Genomic DNA, 13,062 nt, shown 5'->3' with positions numbered 1-13,062 from the left:
TCCAGCCTGGATGGCTACAGGTTACCTGAGAGGGTCAGGAGAACGTCTCCTGTCTGGTGGGTGCAGTTAGTACCCTGCAGCCATTGGAGGGCATCTCCTTCAATTGTGTTACAGGAGACCAACTCCCAAGCCACACATTTGTGTTGATTACCTACCTAATGAAGGCAGGCACAGACTGAGTTCCGATCAGGTCCTCACTAGATTGAAGAAATTGTACCCTGGTCTCTCAATCTTGGAGTGGGTTACTCTTCACATATAAGGTCAGACACCAGCTGACCTGGAAGATCACTCACCTACTTGAGTAATCGGCTTCGATGAGAAGCTGGATGTATTTGAACGACATTGAATAGGTGTGAGCCATCATAAAGACTCGCGAGTTGCAGTGGAGAGTCGAATAGACTCACTCACTTTGGACCTACCCTACTATTACCCTTATTTTTGTTTTTCGACTTTTTAATATACTTTGTCTAATGTTAGTTAATATTATTATCACCAGTACACAGCACAAACGAAGTAGAAATGGAAGTGGAAAACAACAATCCTCCGCCTGATCGAATTCACAGAAAAATGTTCGAATGCGACGTCTGCAACATGAAGTTCTCAAACGGGGCCAATATGAGACGTCACAAAATGAGACACACTGGTGTCAAGCCCTACGAGTGCAGAGTGTGCCAGAAGAGGTTTTTCAGAAAAGATCACTTGGCTGAACACTTTACGACTCACACCAAAACGTTGCCTTACCACTGCCCCATATGCAATAGGGTTTCCAGAGACAGATAGCGATGAGGGCCCATTTTCAAAACGAGCATGTCGGTCAGCACGATCTCGTCAAGTCTTGTCCATTATGCAGTTACAGAGCAGGCTCAATGAAGAGCTTGAGGATACATTTTTTCAACAGGTATAACTTTTTGAGATTTTTTGAAAGAAAAATTATCTACGGTGCGGACGTAAATAATAGTACTTCACTCGTCGCCGAGATGGCGCTACAAACATTTTTTCAATTGGAAGGGGGTCCTTGTGATACCTCCTTTAATAGGTGTTTCAATTCTCTATCCAATACATTTTTATTGTTGGAAATCAACCGACTATAGATATCATAATTTAAAGAAAAAAATTTTACAAAACTTGAGATTGTGTATCATGCCCTTCAGATGTCACGTATTCCCTCAAAAACATCTGGAGGCATCATGTCGGCTAATCTAGTAGGCTCTTCTTAGGGATCAAAATGCCTGTCTACCGGTTTGGAAAATTATCAAACCTGAATGAGTTTTCCATTATAAGGTTTCAGCAAGATGAGGTATCTTGTTATTACGAAGACAAAGTGGCTGAATGAAAATTATCCAAAGTGGTGGATAAGCAAACGTGGACTCTCAGAATAAGCCGCTGCGTTACCTGATATAACACCGTCAGACAACTACAGTCTAGGGCAGAGCTTATGGTTAGAATAAGAGGTGCTCCTAACGAAATTACCCCAGAAATATTCCATAATGAATTTGTAAAACAAACTACATTATTGTCAGTAAGTTCATGACAACCAATTTAAACATGAAATGATTGTATTGAACTGGAGTGAGTATATACTAGTTTTTTTTAAGCTATGATATTTTTTATCGTTTGTTTGAAAGAACGGCTGATTCAGAAATGACAAAAAGTTGGATAGAGAATTGAAATACCTATCAAACGAGTTATTACAAGACTCTTTTTTTCTATTTTGAAACAAATTGGTAGCGCCCTTGATCCAACCAAGTTTCAAAACAGTCTTTTGTTGAGCACAAAAAAGCAACTTTGCCCCAATTTAAGCTTCGACGTATCACCTGTAGTTTAGGAGATCCCAATGGTGAATTTGAATTACCCTGTATAAGAATTCGAACCACTATATAGTTTCATTTGCGACGGATAATAATTTTAAAATGCGACCAGTCTCCCACTGCAATGAATGAGTGCTTTCTTCTTTAAACAGAAATAAAGAATAATTTTTTGACATAATTGAGGTGTCTTCCATTTCTCTCTCTTGTTGTTGATGGATACATTGAAAGCATGAGAATCATAACTCAGGCTGCAGAGAGGTCTACAGTTGAACACAACTTCAGTGTGGCAAACAAAGTTGTGAGTTTCTCAAAAGTCAGAATTTGAGTATTTAAAACAGCTTTTCACAATCTTCCGAAGTAAGGAGAAGAAGAATTTTTTGAAATGCCAGTTGATCTTTATGCTTCAGCTGCATCTTTCTTATACAAATGAAAAAACCTATTACCACGAACAAAATTGGTGCCGCGAAAAATAACCGCGACGGGCTACAAATCGTTAAAAGGAGGCAATGGAAGCTTCTGACGAGAGGCTGGACATTCATTCAATGTAGATTGCCTTCATCGAGAAACAGACAAACACACATATAAGTATATGCCTTGACACAGTGGACACCACAATAACTTCTGTGGGTGGTGAATCACCCATGTAAGAAAATAAGGGCAGAATTCATTATGAGACAGTTATAGCATCTGAACAGTTCGCGTTGAATGGCAAGACGCGGCGATAATATCCAGAATATCTGAAAGAACAACGATTGCAAGGCATGTAATCTAGGATGGATATGAATTTCATCGTAATGTTCCATAACAATCTTAGAAAGCTTGTGACCTTCGGAAAGGAGTAATAGGGCGAAACGATAAAAGGGGAACACCAACAATATACCTTTTAACTTGGTCAGCAAGAATTCACTATTTTTTTAGAGAATGGAGTTTCTAGTTATCTATCTGTCTGAAATGAGTAGAAAGTTTTCGGTTGGGTTGAGTGATCGATTTTTACTGCCTACCCATCCAACCCGTGCTAGAAATTGCACAATTAAAGGTAAGACCTTGTTGATCCTTAGCTCGCACAAGTTTCTACTTTCGAGGGTTATCGTTCGTGGGAGGGGCGACAGCTGATTAACGAAAAAACAGATTTTGATCAGATTCTCGACTCATCGTTTTGAGGTTCAACTCAGTACACCTCGACTTCACTGTTTAGCAATTCTTTCAGTTGGAGAACTGCGTGCTTTTGTTTTGTCCGTAAAAAAACTGTTGACAAAAACGATCTCTATTTATTTGAAAACGAGTTTAACAACAGCGAGAGTGACCAACTAGTAACGGAACAGTGAAATATCATTGACATACAAGTGAATAGACTTATTAGGTCATTAATCTTGCTATTGAATTCACAGAATTCACAGTTCTAAGAAGTATTTCATCGATTTATGGGAAGTTTAGCACTCAAAAACTTTGCGTATATTCTTTTCAAAAATATGGGTCATTTAAAAAATTTTAATATTTCATGTAGATATCTATATTGGTTTAAAGGAATTAGTTCATCTTTTTTATACTCAATAGTGATATTCGTATCACTATGTTCATATGAGAGTAGTTGTTTCGAAAGTACTCTTTCTTTCGTGTAATTTAATGTTCATAAAAAGAAGTAAATGATTTGGGAGGGCTTTTTCTTCTAGTTTTGATTTGAAAGTACCTTTCATGCATGAACTACATATCTTTGTGATAAATTTATTTTGAAAATAAATGGTTTCTTCTTTCTTCCGGTAGTTTCCCATATTTTTTGTATGAAGATGGAGAAATAGAAAGCCAAAATATTTTTTCCCAAAAGCTAATCTCTGCTAAAAATATACCCCTCTCAATTTATATTGATATACCTAATTAAAATATTGTTTATTTTGATCAGCACTTTTAATGAAACTGTAACACATTTTACATCTTTATTCACTATCAGAGCTTTTTGAGAACAAAAAATTGCCAAAATATGTCAATGTTACATTAATGTGAATTTTCAGACATGGTATTGACTTGGATAATCCAGGTCCAGCAGGTTCCCAAGCTTCGTTGCTCGCTGCAGCTGCACAGCAAGGTTTTTCAATGGAGGGCACGCTCAATTCTCTTAGCCAGTTGACAGGTAGCCTCTCTGTGAGTGTAACTGGTGGGAGCGGAAGTGGAGGGGCCAACTATAGCGATTCTGGAGACTCCACTGGAAACAGATCAACAGATAATGCAACACCTCCCATGCATTTTTTGACACCTCACGTAGAGATTTCAATGGCTGATGCACCAGTACCTGTGTTTCCAGCCTCGCCGGTGAGTTTTTCAAACCAATATCAATTGTAGTGTCATGAAGTGATAAAAAAAATTCTATTCCATCACATCACTAGCCATAAGCTAATTTCTTTCAGTTGAACAGTTCTTCCAAAGCAATTGGAATCAAAATTTTACTGGAAGGAGCGCCTGCAAATGTGTGTCTTGCTATCTACCGAAGTCTACTATCTCAAATAGAATTGTACAACTTTGTGTCTTGCATCACTTTCAAAATAACTATTATTTAGTTATTTAACTTTGGACTCTTCTAAGTAGTTCCTTGAGTTTACTAGACATAAGTAAAAGCTGTAATGTACTGAATCTGAGTTTTACTGGCTAAGCTCCATTTTAATTTTTTTTTCAAAATCTTTACAAGCAGAAGAATTCTCACAGTTTTTTTCTGAAGAAATCAAAATAATAGTTATTCCAATTCAGTACTGATGGTGCCACAACCACGAACGGAGTCATAACCTTAACAGGTCTGAAACAACCCCATATATCAAATGTATTGATTCAGTACTATTCATAGATATTATATTGAGAATCAAAAAAATAATGTACAAGTTGATTTACATCTTTTTCAATTTTCAGGGTGATCAACAAAGGACGGACCAACCCGGTCAAAGTGAGGAGTCTACTCAAAGGATGAATGGCGAATGCCCTAACTCTCCACAGTCTGCAGATTCAAATTCTAATGCTCCGTCCAGCAGCCACATTCAACCGAGTTCGCTCAGATTGGAACAAGAGACCAATATCACGCCTTCCATATCACTTATACCTATCAAACAAGAACCCGGAGAAGAATATGATAACTCAAAAAGAAATGGCTCTATGAATTCAAGTACTTCGCCTTCTGGAAGTGTACAGTTACAATCTGCAACTTCCAGTTGTCTCAGGTTAGCGAATATATATTTCATAAAACGAACATTTATTCTAGTAAAAGATATCAACTTTTGCGAAAATATAAGAAGCTGAACTTTTATTCAGAAGATAACCGAATCACACACAAAAAATTATAAATTTCATTAGGTCAATCTAGACATGTTCGAATCCCAAGCAAACTTATACTCTGAAACCTCACTATGTAACCTTTCAGAATATTAGGCTAGGTTCAGAAAGGTACTGTGCTAAAATGTCACCTCAGTTTTCAGTTTTGTTTACATTCTATCTATTGAAGAAATGAAAGTGGTTAACGCAATTGAAAAACTGAAAGGCAGAATGACAACGAATAAAAATTGAATTAGGTCTAGCTCTAAAGTAGGAAATTTGCATTTTTCGTATGAAGTCTGAAATTATAAATGTTTATAAGAAAAAAATTCTTTAACAATCTTACAGAAACAAAGAAGAAATGGTTTCAACATAAATTATCCAAATCTTCTAACATAAGTAGAACGTGTTTTACTATCAAAACTATAGTTTAAATTTTTTAATCGAACATGTTTAACCTCATATAAAAAAAATATTATTTGTAAGTCTTTCGTTGTTTGATGGTATATTTCCTGAAAATTCAAAGATCTAGTTGGTCGTAAAAAAAGTGAAAGAAATAATATAAATAATTATTGACCCATCATAGTACCATCAGTATTTTCCAAAACTATGGAATGTGCTTATTTGAATCAACTCATTGCCTATCTGAAAGACAAGAAAATTTCAATAGTGGTGAATGGTATGCCCTATTTTTCGTTATCTCAGCAGGACATTTGACTATTTGACCCCGAAAAACTACTTTTCATATCACAAGCTCATGGAATAGAGACTACTTCGAAAAAATGTATAGATAATTATTTGAAAAATTAATAAAAATACAATAATAACATCAAAAATGAAATGAAAACGAGATAAAAACATATAATATATCTAAGTGCGAACTAAGTTTTCACTTGAAGTGCGAACTTAGAGTGGAACACAGCAAGCATAGAGCCATCAACGAGACTTGGGGACAAGGGAGATTACGACCTCGTCTTCGAGTCATGAAAGTACAAATCTAAGTGATTCTTTAAAATGGCTCCAAAGCAGGAGCCGCAACATCGAAACGATGAAAATTACAGATGCTGTTCAACCCAGACAACAGTATATCAAATTATATATATATATATATATATATATATATATATATATATATATATATATATATATATAAATGATTTAAATGAACTTATGGATGATATAACTTGACCATATAAGGAGATGATGCTTCACCGTCTCTGTAGAGAACAATGATACTGCATTACAAATCTAGTGTAATAATGATATTGAAATAATGAATAACTTGTTTTTGGCAATTTTTTTTACTTATATAGAAAAAACTAATTTTTCTGAGATTTCATAATTATCAAAAAACATGTAAAGAATTTTGTCTAGAAGTGAATGTTAGTTAACTACAACAAAGTTGGAATGGTCACTGTGAGAAATTTGTTCATATTCTCAACTAAAAAATTTACGAAATATTCTGGATGAACATCAACTTCAAAATATTACTTTGCTCCAATGGAATCGTGGTTGAAATATAGAGCGTGTTTATGAGATTGGTCCTCACATGGAAGTAATTTTTTGATTGCTTAAAAGGGAATTATGTAGGCAATGTAGGCAACATAGAAATTATTTTCAAATGCCACTAACAAAATTCAAGATATCATACAGATCACCAGATATTAATGGACTAACAATATATATTAAACTACCAAATATTCCATAATCAACTTCGACTTTGGAAGTGTTTAAAGTGAAAATGAAACTTTTTCTCAAGGAACATTGTTTTTATTCCATTGATGATTCGTACTTTGTGTTTGTGATAATATTGATATATTTTCTGTATATTGTTATTATTGTTGACCTTTCCTATATAATCAGTAATCGTCAAAAAAGAAAATTAGGATTAATATTATCACAATAATCTTCCTAATATTAACGCAAATTGTTGATTTTAAGTTTGTTCAGTGTCAGTTCAGTGCAGTTTGATTATACCCTGTTATTGAAATTTGTTTTTGTGCTTTTCCAACAGTTCTAGTATAATCCATAAAGGGTTTATTTTTTTCCAAACCGAACCAGACCGATAATTATCAGTTGAAATGGGGTATGTTTTGGTAATTGGATTTGTATTAGCGGGAATTGTAACAGAACTGATTTATAACTATAGTTAGCAATGACCAATTCAGGCTTTGCTGAAATTTTCAATTTCATCTAGAATATCATCAACACCTGTAACCAACATATAATTAGCGAAAAGGTTAATGAAATTGAATCCATTAAATTAGTTTACTCATACATCACTCTAAAAAATAATGAACGGTCCCAGTATTACTACCTTGGAGTGCTCGTAATCTTATCTCATGTTCAATAGAAATTATCAATCACCGAAAGCTGCGTTCTCTTGATGAGAAACTATTCATCATGGGAGTTGAAAAAAGTGTTCTTCTCCTATTTTTTTGAATAATATCTCAAAAACCATTATTTTCAATAAATTAATCACTTGTTTATTCAGCTGAAATCGATAATTGATTCATCAAGATTATTTTTGACCAACTTCATTAAACAGTTCTCTATTAAAAGTGTCTCCTCTCAAAAGTCTGCTGATACCAACATTTTAATCATTGAAAACGACCTAACTACTCTGAGGTTAACCTCACAATTTACATGTCAACAGGTAATGATTTGGGCCTGAAAAATAATTTGAGAATTAATAAATCTGAATCAAGTATACTGATATTCTCCATGCATGGTCACCATAGAAAAAAATTCCGTGTTCGAAAATAATACAATAAATAAAATACTTCCTTCGGAAGTGGTTAACATGCTAGGAATTTCTTTTGATCCTAAATTGTTATGGTATAATAATATTGACAATTTATGCAACAAATTGAGAAGAGTTATTTTGCTTCGAGATTCATTTTGACTGATGTGAAAATAACTAACATTATATTATGGCCAATTCCATTCTTATATAGTGTATGGTGAACTTAACTGGGGTACAAGTTCCCATGCAATCAGAATTTTCACTCTTCAAAAGTATTCTATAAGAATATAGAGACTCTTGTAGAGATGCTTTTAAGAAATATAAAATTTTAACACTTATGGGCAATTACATTTTGAAAGCCTGCACTTTCATTTATGACAATAGGGCTATATGGAAAATCATGCTGATTATGAATATTACACTAGGGCTAGACATCAGCTACTTCCAAACCCACATTCAGCCTTTTATCAAGGAAAATTAGAATTTATTGAATGCGAATGCCTAATCATCTTCCAGGTAGTGTTAATAATTCAACAACTAGATACATCTTAAAAAACTAAAAAAGATTGTTGTTCCGGAGAAGAATTCTTTAATTTATTGTCATATGTGATATGTCACTTTTATTGAATTGTACTTTTAATGTTCTGACGTATTAAACAGTTAACATAATAGAACTGCCTCTCCTAGCAATTCAATAGTATGTAATGTGATTGATATAATTTCAGTTCTCTAATAAAAGTGTCTCCCCTCAAAAGCCTGCTTCGGGACGATTTAAAAAGAAAGATAATCACCAGAAGCAGTACGAACCGAGGGCGTTCAACAGCCTCTCCCAGCGGTAATCCAGAAACATCTCCGACTGATGGTGCCACAACCACGAACGGCGTCATAACCTCGACAGGTCTGGAACAACCCTCTGATTCCTCATTATGGCGGTCTATGACTAAGCGATCGTTGAGTGGTCTGCAGTGCATATTCTGCGGCATCGGTTTTCCAGACCAGACGCTGTATTTCCTGCATAAAGGATGTCATTCGGACGCGAACCCATGGAAGTGCAATATTTGCGGGGAACAGTGCTGCAATGTGTACGAGTTCAATTCTCATTTGCTGAGCAAAAGTCATCAGTAAGTGAGGTTCATTATATTACAGATTTTATACTGTTTGTAAGGACTGATTTGAAAGTTCAAGGGTTTCTGGTATTGAATCCTATTAAAAAAAGTTCCAGTACGATGTATGAATCATAATATCAAGAATTGATATTCCACTAGAGAAATATTTCGTTTTCAGTTATGAATTGTACAAAAAAAGTTGGAGAAATTATATTTTCAAAAGCTGTGATGATCAATTGTTATCCACAGATTCATTTATGTACAGGGTATCCCACTACAGGGTGACTCTCTGTAAATTGAGTGGTTGATTTTGCAAAAAGTATAAACAGAAAAATTATAAAAATTTTACCGTAAGAGAATCACATGAGGACAAATCAGCTGAAATACTTTTGATAACGTGAGGGTATACTGGAAGTAGGTTCGAACTCTATATTTCATTATACATCTATATTGTACATCAAATTATATATCTATATAACCTATCTCACCGTTTAATATAGAAATTAACATTCGCAGGACCTTCATTATTCAAATAACTACCTTGGTACTTTGCACAGTTTTTCAAATTCTGTTATAACAGGAACATCTACCGAAATATCTAAATTGTATCGTATCGAAGAGAGATGCATACGTATAAGATAATAAATATTTCAAAATAAAATCTCGAAGCATTCATCTCTCCCAACTACCTGCACAGTAGGTTCTCGTAAATGCCTGCCGGAAAACAACTAATTCCCTGGCTAACACCATGCTGGATATTGACTTATATTCGACAGACATTTATGCAAGATACCTTACGGAGGTGGTATCCAGCGTGATATTATTCGGAGAAGTAGTTGTTTTCCAGCAAGCATTTACCAGAACCTACTGTGTAGGTAGTTGAGAGAGATGAATGTTTTGAAATATTTTCTTTTTTTATATCCAAATCGAATAAATTTCTTTTTTTTCTCCCCATTAGAGAAATTCACAAATTCACTCAATCTGAAAATGTTTTGTTCTGATATCATGTGGATAGTTTGTCACTCCAAATTATATTTTTTGAGAAATTTCTTTCACCATGAATTTGCGTTGAAATAAATTAACAAAAATCATTCGTTTCTGGAAATCGGTTCTTTGGAATGTTGTACTACTTAAAATATAAATGGGTGACAAATGTTTTTTCTTTTTAACAACTTTCTTAAAATTCCAGATCATTCAACTTGTTTTAATCATTTGTAATGATTCACCCCAGAATATAAATTTCTACATTATTATTGTCAATAATTGATGTTCATCTTCTAAGAATTCTACAGAACTATAATTTTTGAAGGTTTCAATATTCTTGACTCTGTTCGAAAATGATTTTTATTTCACTCAACAGCAAATAACATATATTTCTGTAAAAATATTTCATAAAACAAAATTTAAAACATTGCAAAGTACTGAGAGACTCATGTGAATGAATATATTTTATATTAAATGTGAACTATTTTGAAACCTATATGAGATAGGTAATAGTATAAATAGATCTAGAATTTGATGTAGTAAATTTGCAATGAAATCTAGTGTTTCTTTTCACCAGAAGTGCTTGAAACTGTTTCAGCTTGATTGCCCTCAAAATCATTGTCATACTAACTATATTGATATAATTTTCCTATTTCTGTTTTCCCAATTGATATAATTTTCCTATTTATACTTTTCCCAATGTGTTCCTTCTCAGTTTCTGGAGAGTGAACCTTTATAATAGAATATGTGACTCAGATATCAGACAAAGAAAAAATGACTGGTTTCAATTTTTCAAGAGCATCTTTTCATTCAGTTAAGCGGTTAAGGGAATTGAGAAATGTGCCTAGAGAAAGAAAAAATTTGTGCCTCGAGAAAAACCTTAGTGTACAACATTCGACCTGATATTTGCTCTAAGAATCCGTCCATTGTTGAAAATGATAATATTGTTATGATATATTTGTTTGAAGAGATATTTCCTATACTTGAAGCTAAGATAACTGGTTTTTAATTGGCGGTATTTACTATAGGCAGGTAACAGAGTTTAAAATATTTTCATGTATTTTTTTAATTTTGTAATTTTGGTTTTGAAATATCATTTAGGAAGTGTATATTTCTTTCCTTAATTTTTAGAGCAGTTGAAACTATTTTAATACTTGAACACCACAGTTGATCTATCAGGTGTAAGCAGTTAGGTATTTTCCTTACACATCATTTTCAAAGTTAGCTACTTGCTTGATTCGTTATTTTTGTTTGAATGTGAATAAAACCCTTAGAAGACAAAAATAGTCAAAATTTTTTAATTATCCAATGACTCAAAATTAACACCCACACAAAAACAAGTGAAATAACAACATTTTCCAACACAAAAATACAAGTAGTATGATCCCAAGAAGGAAATTGAGATTCTGACCCATTCTTGCTAAGCTGAAGGAATCTCACATCAGACTTTTATGCTCCCCCACGTTTGAATAAACATACATTCAAACCTGTATGAGTACAAGTATTCACAACTGGCGCCGTCGCAACCAACTCTATGAGTCAGTGTAATATTTAAAAGGAAACAAAAATGTCACTTGATTCTGTATAATCATGTAACATTAATAAAGAAATTTTAATTAAGCCCTGTATGTCAGGGCAATTGGACGACATGAATATTTGACATTGGCTTCTAAAAAACCAGTTACCTGATTTTCCATTGCTCGTCAAAGATAGGAGAAAGATACAGTTTCTTGAAACATATTTCAGAAAAGATGTATTCTTTTTCATTATTTTTTGTACATAGTTTAATTTTTTTGAAAATGTTTAGTACTCTGTTATCTTTCCATGGAAAAAATGCCGATTATCATCAAATTTTAGTTTGTAGTGCTAGATTATAAGAAATTGTTGAACAATAAGATACTTGTTGATATTTTTCAATACTATACATTCCATTATATTGCATTATAAGTGCAAATTAAAAACTGAAAAAATTTATAGTTGTTAATGTTAATGAAAATATTCAATTTTATGGTATTTGCACTGCCTTACACACATTCCCCATACAGAGTATGAAAATTGTACTATTCACAAAATATCTCCCAAGTTTCTTTGTCAAAATAAAAATTACTGTTTTATGTGAATTGAAATTGAGGTTTGAAAAATATAAAATAACTTGATTTTTGAGGGTTTCTCAGGTTAGCTCAGTCAATTGAGACATAATTTTTCACATAGCAAATTGGTAATATTTAAGAAGAATTCTAAACTTCTGGGCCTTTTTCACACTCTGTATATGTCTTCTGATAGTGAGCTTTTTTAACTTGTGAAACATATTTTTCTACGATATTCTCACCACCAGTCTATTAGGGCTCCTTGAAGAATACTATACATTCCCGTAAATTAAAAAATTTCAGATATTTTTCAGACTATTAAAAAATTATGTTATTTGAAATTTGTACCATACTGTTTTTTTCACTTTATATAATAGTTATAACATTGTATACATTATAAGATTAATTAGAAAAAACTCGCAACATTCCATCTTTACAGATGTGATTGGTTGATTAAGAAATTGTACCTATTTTATATTTATTTTATGTTATTTATACATTTATAATGCAATTTGTAAATCGCAATTTGTTGTATTTTGGTGAGAGGGGTAATAAAGTTGAAATTTTATTTTATAACTCATGGATTTATTTATTAGTCGAGACAAGACGTCATCATTTTAAGCAAAACTTTGAAAGCAGTATAATTTTGAGATCTTGAATTTGATATTTATATTGAAAAAATTTTGTAGGAAATATGTTGAATCATTAAAAATATTTTTCCAAGAAAATATTTAAAAAAAAATGATAAAAAGCAAATAACTTCAGGCCAAAGTTCCAGTACAATCAAGTCTCCTCATACTTTTGTAAGGTATATTTTAAGTACAATATGTCAATACCACTTGATGCCATTCATCAGGCAATTGATGAGAATAATAATAAAGGTCATTTAAATGACATTTTTTGTGGGGGACTTATATTTCTTACTGTTTTTTTGGTATATAACCTTCCACAATTTGAAAAATAAACAAAGCTACTGTAATCTACTGAAGTGTAAGTGCAAACTGAAATATTCGCCTTAACTAGTAAATGGGTAATAAAAACCA

The 13,062-nt window shown here is 33.0% G+C and overlaps 1 protein-coding gene across 1 annotated transcript in view; it reads left to right on the top strand.

Moving 5' to 3' along the window:
• Positions 1–12,595, top strand: part of LOC111510639 (uncharacterized) — a 31,288-nt gene extending 18,693 nt beyond the window's left edge. Inside the window, 5 exon segments of the mRNA XM_074181538.1 lie at positions 497–757; positions 760–898; positions 3,815–4,112; positions 4,701–5,005; positions 8,568–12,595. Coding sequence (XP_074037639.1) covers positions 497–757; positions 760–898; positions 3,815–4,112; positions 4,701–5,005; positions 8,568–8,967 — 1,403 coding nt within the window. The 3' untranslated portion in view covers positions 8,968–12,595.
• The last annotated feature ends 467 nt before the right edge of the window (positions 12,596–13,062 follow it).

Source organism: Leptinotarsa decemlineata, unplaced genomic scaffold (genome assembly GCF_025532065.1).
Source record: "Leptinotarsa decemlineata unplaced genomic scaffold, Ldec_3_MD MMD2_tig00026314_RagTag_RagTag, whole genome shotgun sequence".
Classification (NCBI taxonomy): domain Eukaryota; kingdom Metazoa; phylum Arthropoda; class Insecta; order Coleoptera; family Chrysomelidae; genus Leptinotarsa; species Leptinotarsa decemlineata.
The sequence above is the reverse complement of the archived record's forward strand: the minus strand, read 5'-3'. Positions and strand labels throughout refer to the sequence as shown.